This window comes from Equus quagga, chromosome 3 (genome assembly GCF_021613505.1).
Source record: "Equus quagga isolate Etosha38 chromosome 3, UCLA_HA_Equagga_1.0, whole genome shotgun sequence".
NCBI classification, from domain to species: Eukaryota; Metazoa; Chordata; class Mammalia; order Perissodactyla; family Equidae; genus Equus; species Equus quagga.
The window spans coordinates 60,600,890-60,616,831 of record NC_060269.1 but is presented as its reverse complement, the minus strand read 5'-3'; the positions used below and the strand labels follow the sequence as shown (position 1 = coordinate 60,616,831).

Genomic DNA, 15,942 nt, shown 5'->3' with positions numbered 1-15,942 from the left:
AGCTTGTAAATTAGCATCTGTATGTATACTGGAAGTTGTATTTCAAAATTATAAATCTTCCTTTCCTGCAATTATATGTGAAAAAAAACTTATGACATTATCTTTTAGAACTGCAGAAGTTGAGTATTACAGATTTAAAAATTAAATACTGAATATTTTATTAAGGTAAGCCTATGTATTTACTTATCGAAGCCCAGAGATTCCTATAAGGTATTAATATTTTGCCTTCACTTTCAAAGGGGAAGTTAGTGATACCAGGTCAAATTTTTCGTACCCACCCTTTAACCAAACTTCTTACTGGACGGAAATGTCCACCAAACCAATAATTTATTGTGTAGTTTTGAAAGTAAATAGTAAACCAGTTAGGAGTTAACATGTGACTGTATAATATATTGCTATTCCATTATTATTACTAGTGATGTTGCAAAAATGGTTAAAAGCATTAAATAGTGTGTATTAGAGAGTCCATTTCCAGAATTTTTTACAATAATAAAGATGACCATTTATTATAGTACATATTACATCTGAGGAACTTTCTTAGAAATCTGTAATAATAATAGCCAAGAATTATGTACAACTTTCCTTGTGCCTGTTGTACCAGTTTTATAAGACCTTGTTATAAGTGCGTTACATATATTAATTTATAATCCTCACAATGATTCTATAGAAGAGATACCTTTAATATTTGCATTTTTGCAAGTGAGGGAACTGAGGCACAGAGAGGGTAAGTATTGTGTCTAAAGTCATTCATTGACTAAGTGGTGGAGCCTGGATTTAGTATGTAGTTCAGTTAGTACTCTTCTAAGTCTACTACTGCAATGAAAAATAAACCACTATTAGGAGGAGCTGCTGCTGCTTAAGGAGAAAAGTGGGAGTGTGGTGGACAGCCTCAAACCCCTAGAGCTCTATGCATCCCGTCCCCCCACCCCCATTAATTGTCCTTATCTAAGTTTCAGAACTTTCCAATGCTTCAGTTCCCTCTTGTAAAAATGAGAAGAGACCCGTTTCCTTAGTGGAGTTGTGGAGAAGAGGATCTGGAACAGAGCAGGTGCTTGTGCTGCACTTATTTTATCAGAAAAATTGCCTGATAAAATCAAAACAGGATGCAAGGATATAATCAAGTCCTGCAAATGGGTCTTTCCCCGAACAGCCTCACTGGTGTCAATTCCATACCTGGATGGACCACTGATTCTAAATGACAAACCCATTCCATGAGTTGGAATGGTCCAGCAGTAGTTCTGCAAAGTGACCTTGTACATTCCTCCCACTTTTCCAGTCTTAATATCCAATCTGCAAAATCTCTAAAATACAACTATTTACAAGAAACGTATATCTCGTCTGATTGGACATCCCCATGGTATAGTGTATGGTTAAGAGATACCACAATTCTTTTCACTGAGATTTAGCAGACCATGCTCATTTATAAACATTTAAAGTCTACCTCTAGTTTTTAAAAAAAAAAAGACTACAAACAGAAATGTAAAGGTGCTGGTTTTTATAAAGTTTGTCGTCGTCTTCCATGGGCAATCTAAAGTTCTTTCATGGAAGGAACCGTTGGGGATGGGTGAGGGAACAGATGAGATGAGCAAGATTTCTTGAGTCCCAGGCACTCCATGGAAACGCGAAACCCATGGACTTGGGAAATACCGTGACAAGAATATGCTTGAAAAATAAGGCAAAATTAAAGTGCTTCCTGACAAGCAATACAAAAAATTGACCTAGATCACAACCAATAATTACATGTCCAATAACCGGGAGCCCCATGTCTCTGTGCGCCCGTCTGAGAGGCTTCCCGCCGCCAGCCAGACCCCACGGCCCCCGCAAAACAAAGAGCGCAGCTTCCCGTGGAGCCGCTTGGCCTCCGAGGCCGGGCCCCGGGAGTGGCGATTTCCTTTGCAGTTCGGGAGAAACCAAGCGTAGGGAAAGCGGGCTCTGAAAGCTCGGGATGAACCTCTCTCCCGTTTTGTCGTTCCTCCTTTAGGACCGCGGCTGCAGCGAGGAGGAAAGGAGCCGGCCCGGCCCTGGGCACTGGAGCCAGCGCGCCGCCCCCTGCGCCCGAGGCCGCGCGGGGCCTGAAGACGGCGCGCCCCGGTCGCCCCGGTGGGACCCACGGGCACCACGCGCGTCTGCTGCCACTCGTGCGCGCTCGGGACCTCCGGGCCCTGGGGTGGACACGGCCCCTCCGCCACCACCTCTGGGAACAACCGAAAATTCAGTCTGGGATTTTCCTGAGTACACAAGAGCCTAGAGTCTTTGCTCAATGCTGGATTTCATGCGTATATATTTTCAAGGGATTTGTTTTTCTACCTTTGGTTTTTGATCTTCGTTTTTTGTGACAGCCCCTCAGCTGTACATTATTATTGTTGTTGTTGTTATTTTCTCTTCCCGCTTTGCTCCTTGCCCCGCAAGTGAGCGAGAGGACTCGGAAGCTGAGAGCTCGCAGGGGCGATGTACCAGAGCCTGGCCATGGCCGCCAACCACGGCCCCCCGCCCGGGGCCTACGAGGCGGGCGGCGCGGGCGCCTTCATGCACGGCGCGGGCGCGGCCTCCTCGCCGGTCTACGTGCCCACGCCGCGGGTGCCCTCCTCGGTGCTGGGCCTCTCCTACCTCCAGGGCGGAGGCGGGGCCGCCGCGTCCGGAGCCGCCTCGGGCGGCAGCTCGGGTGCGGCCCCGTCGGGTGCCGGGCCCGGGACCCAGCAGGGCAGCCCGGGCTGGAGCCAGGCGGGAGCCGAGGGAGCCGCCTACACCCCGCCGCCCGTGTCGCCGCGCTTCTCCTTCCCGGGAACCACCGGGTCCCTGGCAGCTGCCGCCGCCGCCGCCGCGGCCCGGGAAGCCGCGGCCTACAGCAGTGGCGGCGGGGCGGCGGGCACGGGCCTCGCCGGCCGCGAGCAGTACGGGCGGGCCGGCTTCGCGGGCTCCTACTCCAGCCCCTACCCGGCCTACATGGCCGACGTGGGCGCGTCCTGGGCCGCGGCCGCCGCCGCCTCCGCCGGTCCCTTCGACAGCCCGGTCCTCCACAGCCTGCCCGGCCGGGCCAACCCCGCCGCCCGACACCCCAATCTCGGTGAGTACTGAGCGCGAGGACCGGGGCCGGTTGGGGACTGGAACAGAGGCTGTCCGAAGACCTGTTTGGGGCATTTAATTTTTCACAAGTATGTGTGCGGGGGTGGGGGGGCGGGGAGCGGGATCTGCGTGAGTTTCCAAGGAAGGGAAACTGGAAGACAGAAGCTGGTGGCTCTGGGTGATGGTGGCGGTGAAGGTCACAGCCCCACGGAGGCCAGATTCGGTTAAATGAGCTGGGACCTGCCCTCTAGATCCTTTTCTGAAAGAGAGAGAAGACTGCAGGGTGTCTGTCTGAGTGCGTTCTCCGCGCGGCCCGACACCGGGTGTGCCCGGCCCGCCGTGCGCCGGACGGGCCCATCTGGAGGTGACTGCGGGGTCCGACGGGCTCACTGGGGAGCCGGAGCAGCAGCCCCGGGTGCCCTCGGCGGAGAGCGCTGGCGGTCTCTGGGTTTCTGCTCCCATTTCCTCCCGGCCCTCCCTGAGAGCCCTCCGCAGGGAACTGATTACTTTGGCTTGGACCCAAGGTCTGGGCCATTTGGTGGCCCAGTTGGAGGATCCCGGGGCGGGGGCGGGGGGGGGGGGGGCCAGATGATTTTTTCTGTCGGGGATTTCACACCGGGAACAAAGGAGGGTCCGATGGGTTGAACTGGGGCCGGCACCTCGTGGGTGGCTGGGGCCAGAGCGTGTGGTGCAGTGATGCTGGTCTGCCGGGGCAGATGTGCCCAGGGGTGCGTTGCAAGCGCGCGCCCATCGGTGTCCGGGAACACAGGAAGCCCAGAGGGGCTTCTTTATAATGCCTGACTTGATGGAGCCTTTCTGTAGCATCCACGTGTTGTCTCCTCTTGTCCCGAGGGCTGGGGTTAGAAATAACAATCATGATGGGCACAATTTAGTATTTCCTCTGAATGTCAGACCTGGAGAGGACCGCAAACGTGTGCCGCCGTCGCCCGATTTACAGACGAACAAAGTGAAATATGAAAAAGAGCCTCGGCGCTCTGGGCTCCGAGAGAAAGGGAAACAGCCACTACTAGTTCAAAATGCAAACGACCTCTGGTCTTGTGGAATTTCGTGAAGGGATGGGATCGAGTGAGGATGGAGATGACTTTTGTGGGGGAGGGGAAGTCCAGACTTGAGAAACAAAGTTAACATTTATTGACTACCTACTAAGTGCTAAATCCTTTCGCATTTGTTCTCACTTTGAAGAGTAGAGCCCATCCCTCTCAGGTTTCCAGTCTTGGGCTGGTTTCCAGAAGGGTCCGGGCTTTGAAGAGCTTTTAAATTATCCTCTGACCCTGGGTGGCCAGGGGAGGTCCCCAGGGGGTTCGGGCCAAATACACATCCCAGGTAAACTGATTAACCGTGGAAGTGGCGCCGGGCTGGGTCTGTGGCTCGTAGTTTCCCTCTGCCCGTCACGGGGGAGCCAGACGGCACCCCCCAGGGCAGGAGGGGCAACCGGCTCTGGAGCCTGTGGGAGGACCTGCGCGAGATAGCGCGCGTGCTGCATCTCCATACAATGGCTGCTCGAGGGGCCGTGTTGGGTGGGGGGATCGCTTTGGCCTCGCATTCTTAGAACTCCCTTGAGTTCTCTCTAGAACTTCTGATTTAAAATAGGGAGGAATGGTCCCCATAGTTCCACTCCTTTTCACTTGGGGGTGGAGAGGTTGCTTCGTAACCCCTGCAATTCTGGAGTTGAGAATTCGATGTTTGGTTAGGGGAAAAAAGAGAAGTTCAAAATTCAAAGATGGAGGATACCTTTTGGTCATCAGAGTTACAGTTACAACTAGGTAAAAAAAAAAAAAAAGATACTGTGCGAGTGCACACCGTGAGTGTTTAGATTCTCAAATGTAACTCATACCACGGCAGGATGGCGCTGAAATAATGTTTTGCAAATTCCAGTGTCAGCAAAAGGCAAGCTGACCTCCAAGGGGCACCTCTTTGCCAAGAATTGTGGCCTTTCAGGCACTCTGAGCTGTCTCCCACCAGTTGGGGAAGACCCACCTGAAGACAGCGTTTGGACCTGGCCCAGCAGTTGGACTTGCTCTTCTGCATGTAGTCAAGTGTTTTAAATGGTCAAGTCATGATAGGGTCCGTGTTATCTTTGTGAGGGAACATGAGACGTTGAATTTATTGGCATTCCCATCATCAGCATGTTCTCAGGTGGCACTGACATGCAAGAAGTTAAAAGCAGTGCATGTCAATATGCCTTTATGTGTTCCTCCCATCACGTGAACCCTGTAAGTGCCTGGTAGCTTTATGGAGGACCAGCACCGCATATTAGCCGCCGCTGAGTGACAGAAGGATGCTGTAAATGATTTCTGATTCTATGATATTTATCAAGAGCTTGCTATGGGGAGTTGCCACCGGGCCCTAAGGTGACTCAGCCAGCCTAGATTCAATTCCAGGTGCCTCTGTGATCTTGGGCAAGTTCTTTACCTTTCTCGGTCTCCTCTCTTTTTCTGTAAAACGGGGTATCATAACTACTTTTAGTTCTGTCTTAAATTATAAGAATAAGGTAATGTATGTGAAGTACTTGGCTTTGACCTTTCATAAGTGACGGCTATTTTATTAAACAGTCACTGTCATGTAAACATTTTTTTTGATTTGCTCAGGACTGAGGGGTTTTCCAGGCTTTAGGATTTTTACTGCTAAACCTAGGACAGTTCCCCCCAAAATAGGGACGTTTGGTCACCCTAAACAGACGTGAAAATGGGTAAATGACCCAGCAGCATGCTACAGTGATGAACTGAGACAAAAGGAAGAAGACAGAGATGGGTCTTCCTCTGTCTGAGAAGCGGGAAGCTTTCTCCTAATTGGTGCCATCTGCATTTGGTCCTGAAGGGTGAGTAGGAGTTTGCCAGGAAAAGTAGCTGCAATTTTTAAAAAAAGAAAAAGTTACGCCCTCGTTTACTATCACACTGTGTAGTTCTATGAAATAGTATCACACAGCTTGGCTTTTGTTTAAATAATATTTTTATCACCATAGGTAAAACCACACAGACTAACTCACTCTTCACTCAGAAACTGTTTTTACTTTCAACGAGGAGAAATAAGAGAACGCCTTTATTTTTCTATGAAGTATTAACTGCCTTAGTCTTAACAGTAGTTAAAATCTTGCCAGAGTTCTTATGTTGGTTATTGGAATAAGGCAAAAATCAAAGTAATAAAATTTACTAACAGGGGCCTCTGGAAAGCCTTGTACTTAGGTTGGAAGGGGTTATTCTGCCTTGACTGCAATATATATGAACTTTAATTCATTCCGAGTTCAATATGAGTCACGACCCTGAAACAACTGTTGTAATTGTTAATTAGGCTGCATTAATGGAATTAATGTGACCTTACTGAGGGCAGGTAAAGACTCTTACTGATATATACGTGCCTGGCCCATGCTGGGCACTCAGCAAACATTTGGGTGGAGATCTGGGAGGCAGTTGCTGCCATCCTCTGCCCAGGTCAAACCACACACCATGCCTGCTTCCGAGGCCAGTTGAGAGCCTCGGGCAACAGTGAGCAGAGAGGCAGAGGGCTCTGGGAACCTTGGGAAACTGCCAGAGCTGTTTATGTTGGAGAAGTCACAGGGTGGATAAGAGAGGGAGAGAGTGACGTGTACAAATATCTAAAAGGCGGAAGTCTGTGGCCTTTTAACTTTGTGTTGCTCCAGGTGAGCAGGTATTAGGTTTGAGAAGAATACTTTCTCACACGTGATTGTAGCTGTTGGAATGGAACATGGAATATGGCTTGTCTTAGTAATAAACCCCTGACACTGAAAGCACGTAAGGAGAGACTGTATTGGCATCTGCCAGTGGAGCTGTGCAGGGAATTCTTGCATTTTGAGGGTGAGGGCCCATGTTTGTGTGCATATGAAATAGCCATAGCAGGATAATACAGCTGTCTCCTCTTAAAGATCCCAGTCGTGGTGGTTACACAGGTATATTGATTTGTCAAAACTCATGGAAATGTACAATGAAAATGGGAGTATTTTATTGTATGTACATTACTCCACAATAAAGTTGATTTGTGTACCAGTTAATGCTTATAAACACTTAAGGCTGAAAAGGAGACAATGGATATTATATGTAAATGTGCCTTGAAGGAAATAGCATCGTGGCAGATGTTACTGGAAAAGCTATGAAAATGTATTTTATTAGGGAATAACAATTCTTTTGTGTAATAGGGAAACAAGCAATTATATTTTCGAAGGCTCTCAGAAATCTTGAATCACTTTAAGGGTCGATTAAAAAAATAACAATAAAATAGATATACATCACTCAGTGTTACCCCAAATGGTTTCTTCAAAAGCTTTGCTTCATTCTGGGCATCCTAAGAGTTTGTTAGGTGGATGGAAAACTCGGAAGTGTTCTCTGGATCTTTCGGGGACTTATTATCAATGAACCCACTTGCTTTCAGAGCTGGTTCATTTCTGTAGGGAACTTTGTGAGATCAACTCTGAAGTAGCTTGTTTGGCTAGAGATTGATTTGTCAGTCTTTGACAAAACCAAAGTTGTTTAATTTTCCAGTTACCACCCTGGGCAGGTCAGTGAGAGCTCAGGATGGTCTGTGGTGCTAGGTTGAGAACCAATTAAATGGGGAAGGTGGTGGGGGAGGGGTAGCCAGGGGTGTGTCACTACTTCTAGTGAGATCTGTCACCTGCCCAATTGTATCCCATCAAAAGGTCAGGCTACGTTTGCCAGGAACATTCTCAGGTGGAATGATGCACAGGAGACAGTTTTAAGATAACACTTTATTCTGTATCCCTCCCCATTTTTTTTCTTTTTTTTCACTTAAATGAGCTAAGAAAACAAACATACTCTGAGGTATGGGGAAACAGGAACTCTGATACCTGTGGGTGGGAATGTAAATTGGTGCAACTTTTATGGAGAGCCCTTGGTGATATCTGACAAATTACAAAGTAGCTACCCTTGACCCAGAAATTTAACTTCTAGGAATGTATTCCACAAATCTACAGGCACATGTTGGTTGCAGCACTGTTCGTAATAGCAAACATTGGAAATAACCTAAATGTTCATTATTAGGGGACTGTTTGTATACTTATGGTACATACAAACAATAGGATATCATGCGGCTATAAAAAATGAGGAAGTTCATTATGTAATGGTATGGAGTCTTCTCCAAGACGTTTATAAGTGCAGGATATGTGTGTAGCACGATATTTGCATAAAAAAGAGAAGAAAAGATTACGTGCATTTGAAGATAATTTATCTCTGGAAATATTCACAAGGCATTAGTAACATTGATTGCCCATGGGGAGGATAACTGGGTTGGTAAGTGAGGGATAGGTTAGGAAAACGACTTTCGCCTTATATGCCTTGGAACTTTTTGAATTTTTTTACCATCTTAACCATCTTTAATAGTCATTTCTGCCCTCCTTTATTAATCCATTAAATAAGAAGAAAATACATTTAAAATACAGGGAGGTTAAAGTTAAGTTTTATTTTACTTTTTACCATCTTAACCATTTTTAAATGTACGGTTCTGTCGTGTTGTCTATTCATTGTTGTGAAACAAATTTTCAGAACTTTTTCGTCTTGAACTGAAACTTTATGCCCATGAAATAACGACTCCCCATTTCCCCAGCCACCAATCTTTCTGTCTATGAATTTAACTACTTTAGATACCTCATCTAAGTGGAGTCATACAGTATTCGTCCTTCTGTGACTGGCTTGTTTCACTCAGCATAATGTCCTCGAGATTCGTCCATGTTGGAGCATGTGATATGATTTCCTTCCTTTTTAAAGCTAATTAATATTCCACTGTACATATATGCCACATTTTGTTTATGCATTTATCCATCACAGACACTTGAGTTGTTTCTGCCTCTTGACTTGTGAATGCTGCTGCTGTGAACATGGGTGCGCAGATGAAAGCTTTTGCATTTTGAACCATATGAATATTATTACCAACTTAAAAAAACTTAAGCCAATTAAGTTTTTAAAGAGACATACATTAGTTATGAATTAACTTCCTGAAAGGCTCTTTCCCTCTTTTTTTTACATCAGGGTTCTATATACAGGAAAAGTACTTTAAAACATAAATTGTTGTGTATTGAATTTGGCTTTTGATTTTTGCTTATCCAACAGGAGATTGCTTTCCTGAGGGGACAAAAAACCCTTATTCTACTCTCAATACTGTCTATGGGTAGCAGATCTCAGTCAGCAATCATCAGATGCCCCACCCCCACACTGGCTTGTCTTCCTCAGCTCCCCTCCTGGGCACAGACACAGGTGACCGTTCCTCCGGTTATATGGAGGCCAGCACAGGAAAACCACTAACCTAGGGCAGTGATGGGATTGTGTTGGAAAAACAAATTACCTTCCTCCAGGGCCAGGTAAATCTTTTAACCAATGTTTTTCAGGCTGTCCTTTTAAGACAATTGAGTTGTACCGAATTTAGAGCCGAAGCCAGTTGCAAATGTTGCTGCTTCTGTTTGCATAAAAAAGAGGAAGGACTGCTGGTTTTTCTGTTGCCTAGCTCTAGAAGAGGGCAATTCTTGCCGGCCCTGGGATGCTGCTGCTTTAAGAACTTGAAGGGGCCTTTTTGACATCTGAAAGTATTTGTCTGCTGGTGATTTCTTTGGCCTGCACGTCCCTAATAAGTTGCAGGTGATAAGGCTCTCGTGGATTGGGAATGGGTATCACTGTGTAATATTGACCTTCTGTGGTCCCTGACATAGTCTCATGTAACACACTCCATGAAGGATTATTTAAACATTGTGTTGGCTCTCTATAGAGCTGCTTCTTTGTCTCCTTCTACAGACGGTAGTGAAGATAATATGAGTTTGGTTTTAATAGGAATTACCTCTGATCTCTGTTTTAATTTATACAAAATAAATTTACAAGTTTGGGTACATTAATGTTTGGAAACTAACTAACAACCCTTTCGGAATAGTAGCCTGTATCTTGCAATATGTATATGCCTGTATCTTGCACTATACATATGCAACTTATATATAGTAAGTTGGATCCTTTATCAAGGGCTGACCCTTGAGGAAGTTGTCAGGTGACACAGACTTTTAAGTCCTTCTGGAGAGGTAGATATTATGATCTCCATTTCACAGGAGAGGAAACCGATGCTCAGAAAGATTAAGTAATTTGCTCGAGTTCCCACTGGTGGTAAATAACAGCTATGGCTTAGATCCCAGGTAAGTCCAACCTCCAGGACCATGCTTTTCCTCCATTTACCACACTTTGCATTTGCCAAGTTGGAGATAAGAGCACTTATGCTTCAGAACCGGTAGGTGCATGGTGGTTGAAGGACTCACACTTTAGGATAGTCTGTTACTTGGCTCACCACCTGCTCCCTCTCCCCAACGTAGTTTCTCTTTTGTGTTTTCCTGCTTTCCACCAATGTCTCTCCAGGTGCAATGTCTACCCGAGTAACCTTCCATCTTCTTCTGATACTGCAGAACCTGCAATTGGGGAGTGCAATGTTAGGAATCTCTGCCTTGTACAAACTTCCTTTTCAGCCTCCTGATTCTGATTCTGGTGATTCAGAGAATTAAAGAGAGATTTTCCAGAATTCAGACCCTTCAAACCAGAGGATTCTCCTTACTCAGGGGGGACTGTTGGCTGCATAAGAAGAGTAAATCATATGGCTTTCTCAAAAATCCCTTTCCTGAAAGAAAACTAGAACCATCTTCTCTGTATTCCCTTTTCTCTGAAGATTCAGTGTTTTTGTGGTATGAGCAGAGAAAGGAGAGGAGAAAAGCACAGTAATTATGTTTTTAATGAAGATGAGAATAGGGGCATGGTTCAAGACAGTGAATAAAACTCCAGGTTGGAAGAGCCCCATAGAATTGGTCTGAGCTGAACACAGAAGCCAGCAGTGGAAGCTTTTTTGTTTCTGGCAGGAGGCCTATGGTTTTATCTATTACTGCTCTGTAATCAGAATTGAGCCAGGATATTCAAGCTGCTTATCTGAATGAAGGGAATTTGATTTTCTGGCCTTCAGCATTTTGCAGGAGCCCCAAAATTGCCTTCGTGTCTTTAAATATCTTTTTTCCCCCAAAGGAGGAATATAATCCAGACAGGTAAGCCATTCCCCATGTTTAAAGTCATTGAAAAGCCTCTGCAAGTGGAATGGGAGGCTGTCTTTCATTCTATGTTGAATAGTCACAGATAGACTTTATTTTGGAGGCTGAGAAATCAAGGAGTTACCAACGAAATTTAGTAGGAAGTTTTGAGGATTATCAAGCCATAGGCTTTGGGATTCCCCAATCACAGATTCATTTTTGCTTCTTAAAATTGAATTCAGTCCTTACTTTTTTAATCTTCCTTTTTTCTTCCCAGTTTAAATCTCCATTTCAACTTTAGAAACCCAGTCAAACTTTATCACCTCCATTCAGAATTGATCAATAGCAACTGGTGAGCAGGTTAATTATAATCACAGAATAAACGCTGGAGTCTCAAAGTTCACCACTTTTGCAATGTTTCTAAACCCCTCAGGGACCATGCCAAGAGACTCTCATTGACCCATTCAGAGCAGGTGTGGGAGCCTGAACCAGGGGCAGACAATCGGATCTGATTCAAGACAACTCAATTTGGTTTCTTATCTACAGCTTTTCCTATCTTATGATGTCTGTCCTTTCAGATAAAAAAAAGTGCAGTCAATTGAGCTGGGAAATGGCAAGTTACATTTTCTTCTGATAAAAGTTTTCTAGTTGTTGTTTTATCAGTTTGGGTTGAAATTGTATGTGTTTCTGTCAAGGTCTGCAATGACCTTTTCAGATATTTTATCAGGTATTAGGTGGGGAAACCTTTTTTTTTCTCTCTTTCTTCGACCTAGCAAAGAATGACCTGACTTCCAAGATCATAAATCAAACCAGGTAAAGAGAGGCAATAATACCAGTTACCCCTCAAAATTGAGTCGGCTGGGGAAAAACAAACAACAAATAAAACCTTTCCCTAGCATATAGAGAGAACTTAACTTGACCCTAAATAAAGAATGTGGTTCTCACGGAGTGCACACTTACTAGGAAAATACTGCTTATTTGAAAAGAGGAAATGTTTTCCAGGTCAAAGATGGCTTCAGAAAAACAAACAGTATTTGTCTTCCAAATAGTATTGGTAAAACTTAATTATCCCTTCTGTATTAAACAATTTGTGTTTAATATGGAAAAATGAAAAACTCGTTTAAACCAGTGCACAACTAGCTGATAATCTTACCATCCAAAGATAACCACTGTTAGGCATTAATCGTTTACCTTTTAGTTACCATACATATACAGGCATGTGTACTTCTATATATGTAAACAGTCATAAAAGTTACCGTTTAGTTATTTCTGCAATGAAGAAAATTCTTATAAGATTGGTGACCCAGACTGGCTTCTGAAGATGGATCCCTTAAATAGAGCAAAAATGGGAAATTGACTGAAAGAACTGCCAATAATAAATAGCCAATCAAATGGGAGAGTTGTGTGTCAAAACAGTTTTCCACTCTGATAGTATATTATGTATAGCCAATTTAAAGCTGGAGCAGGGGCCTGGCCCCATGGCTTAGTGGTTAAGTTCACACGCTCTGCTTTGGTGGCCCAGGCTTTCGCTGGTTCAGATCCTGGGCGTGGACATGGCACTGCTTGTCAGGCCATGCTGAGGCGGCATCCCACATGCCACAACTAGAAGGACCCACAATTAAAATATACAACTATGTACTGGGGGGATTTGGTGAGAAAAAGCAGGAAAAAAAAAAAAGATTGGCAACAGTTGTTAGCTCAGGTGCTAATCTTTAAAGAAAAAAAAAGCTAGAGCATATTTATAAGTTATAAATGGTTGCCCCCTTGAAATGAAGTGACCCATTGTAGGATCTGTTGATTTGTGAGCCTCCAGTTTGCTGGGAAATGTGAGTAGTAGCTTTCAACCCGCTTTTTAGAAGGGGAGATCAGTGAGGTGGAAACACATTGGTCTGGCACTGAGGGTCCCTGGGATGCTGTCCTGTGCTCTCCTTTTCCTGCTGTGTAACTTTGGACAACTTATATGCCTCTCTTAGCTTGGGCATCTGCATTTGTAAGGTTAAGAAGTCAGGCCAGGCACAGAAATGGTGAGAAGGGCTACCCTAGGGCCCTTTGAGATATTTAAAATCCAGGGTCTTATGGCATCCCCTGTGGGAATCGTTCATGTTGGCTTTGTCTTTCCTCATACCAAAGCTACCATAGTAACATGAGACCTTCATGAGCTTCCTTGAGCATCAAACTCGAGTCATGCAGTCTGTGTAAAGTAGGTTTCCATGGCTACCTGACTCATTTTGAGCAACAGTATCTGTGAAATCTTGTGTTTGATGGGCTAATTTTATTTCTTACACATAATAAAATACTTTACTAAAATATAAAAACAACTTTGGGAAACCATGAGTTATGTGACTTCAGTTTATTGTTGGTCTCAGTTTATTGTTCCTTTGGTTTTGCTTTTCTGTTATTACTAAGCCCATTCAGTGTCTGTGGTTCTAGGAGGCCATGGGGATCCTTAGAGGTTAGAGCTCCGTTACAAACACCAGTACCAGACACATCATTTACTTCATCAGTCAACCAGCCAACAAATGTTTTTGTCTGCTTCCTGTGAACTGGGCACTTGCCAGGCTCTGGAGATTAGAAATGACCAGGGCCAGCCCGGTGGCATAGTGGTTAAGTTCTCACCATCTGTTTTGGCACCTGGAGTTTACCAGATCAGATCATGGGCACGAAGCTACACACCGGTTACCAAGCCATGCTGTGGCAGCATCCCACATACAAAATAGAGGAAGATGGGCATGGATGTTAGCTCAGGGCCAGTCTTCCTCAGCAAAAAGAGGAGGATTGGCAGCAGATGTTAGCTCAGGGCTAGTCTTCCTCAAATAAAAAAAAAAGAGAGAGAAATGAATGAGATGGTCTCTGTATCCCAGCAGGTAAGGGGAGATAAAAAGTGGATGTGCAGTCTCAGCAGTGTATGGAGGGCTATAGCAGGGTAAATCTGGGTTCCACAGGAGCCCTTAGAATGCTTAAACTGGCCTTGTCACCACAAGTTCAGACCAGGCTTCCTGGGGAAGGGACTCCTAAACGCTGATTAGGAGTTTGCTGCATGGGGGGACGGACATGATAGGCTGAGGAAATCTCTTGAGTCTGGCTATTCTGCAGTGTAGGTGGGAGGACATCAGGCTGGAGAGCAAGCAGAAGCATCTGAAGAGTTCAGACTTGGCCTTGGTGAGAAAAGACGTGGAAGTAGAACATGGAGGGGCAGGATTCAAGTGGCATTTTGGATATATCACTTTGGTTATGGAGTAGAAAGGCTAAAAACAGTGGCTGTTAGTTTTGTTTTTGCCTCACTCTTGTAAGGTGATGGCTGCCTTCCCTCTGCATTTCTGCATCTATTCCCAATTAGAGAAAGGACTCCAGCCAAAGGCTACACAAGGATATTTTGGAGGAGTTAGGTGTATGTGCTTTAGCCATAGGGCACAGCGTGGCTGTGTGGTTTGTGTCCAGGCTGAGGCAGACAGAAGGGGCCGAAATCCAGGCCCATTCTAGTTCCCAACCAGATCCCTGCCCTGGGAAGGAAGAGGGGCATGGTTAATCTGACCCAGGAGGCAGAACCTTTTGTAATGCTACCCTCTTCTTGCATGGTCTCTGAAGGTGAGGTAGGTGCCAGGAGTGGCCTTGAATAGGAATATAGATAAAATACAGTGGGAAATACTGTTTATGCAGGTGTGCATCACTGGACCCCATGGGATAGATTAGCCAGAGCACCTACCTCCCAGGAGGTTTAGAGGTGAAGATGAGGATTTTAAGTTCAGTTAATTGTCTTTTACAGAAGTTTTTTAATATGTTAAATTTCAAACACGTTGTAGAAGTAGAGAGTAGCTATTTTTCTCCCAGCTTCAACAAATATCAACTCATGACCAGCTGTATTACATCCGTATCCCTCCTTACCCTCATACTATGTTATTTTATTTTTTATTTTTATTTTTTTTTCCTGTTGAAGACTCACCCTGAGCTAACATCTGTTGCCAGTCTTCCTCTGTTTTGTGTGTGGGTCACCACCATGGCATGGCTGCGGACAGCGGTGCAGGTCCGGGCCGCTGAAGTGGAGCACACTGGACTTAACCACTAGGCCACAGGGCTGGCCCATGCTATGTTATTTGGAAGGAAATTTCAGACAATTTATCATTTCATCTATAAATACTTCTGTATGTATCTCTAAAAGATACAAGGACACTTAAAAAAAATCTAGCCCCAGTACCAGTATTGCGCTGATAGAAACTAACCATCTCTGGTTAATATCATTAAATATCCGTTCCGTGTTCAGATTTCCCATTTGTCTAATTTTCCTTAGCAGTTTGTTCAAATCAGGATCTGAATAAGATCCTCTGTTGATACCTCTCTTAAGTTTCTTTTAATCTATAGGTTCCCATCTCACTGCTTCTTCTTTTTCTTGCAATACATTTGCTAAAGAAACTAGGTTTTTCTTGTAGAGTTTCCCACAGCCTGGATTTTGTTGATTGCATTCCCTTCATGACATTTAACATGTTCCTCTGTCCTGTTTTCCATGTAAATCATTGCTTAGAGAAATAGGTTTGATCACACTCAGCAGCCATTGATGGCCATTGCCTAGATCCATTATTTGTTTCACTAAGGGTTGTAAATGGTGACATTTTAATGCTCTCATTCCTTCTTCATTTATTAGCTGGAATACATCTGTAACAGTAAAAAAAAAATCAGTCTATCAAATATTTGGTTACCCTGAGATACAGTTTGTATAGGAAAGGCAGGTTAAATGCTTGCTTCTTTCACTTTACTTTTCAATGTTCAAAATAATGAATTAGTTCCCCAGCATCCTTCAAAGATTACCAGTGAAATAGATTTTTAAAGTATCATTAAGAACTCGTAGATATAAACATATA

The 15,942-nt window shown here is 44.6% G+C and overlaps 1 protein-coding gene across 6 annotated transcripts in view; it reads left to right on the top strand.

The window, feature by feature from the left end:
* The window catches only part of GATA4 (GATA binding protein 4), a 77,696-nt gene that overhangs the window by 27,564 nt on the left and 34,190 nt on the right, over positions 1–15,942 (top strand). For 3 of the 6 annotated variants that reach the window (XM_046655694.1, XM_046655691.1, XM_046655697.1), the window contains exon 2: positions 1,982–3,064. In XM_046655694.1, coding sequence (XP_046511650.1) covers positions 2,449–3,064 — 616 coding nt within the window. In that variant the 5' untranslated portion in view covers positions 1,982–2,448. Of the gene's footprint in view, positions 1–950; positions 1,049–1,981; positions 3,065–15,942 lie in introns of all 6 variants that reach the window. The other 3 variants (XM_046655695.1, XM_046655693.1, XM_046655696.1) reach the window with 2 other exon arrangements.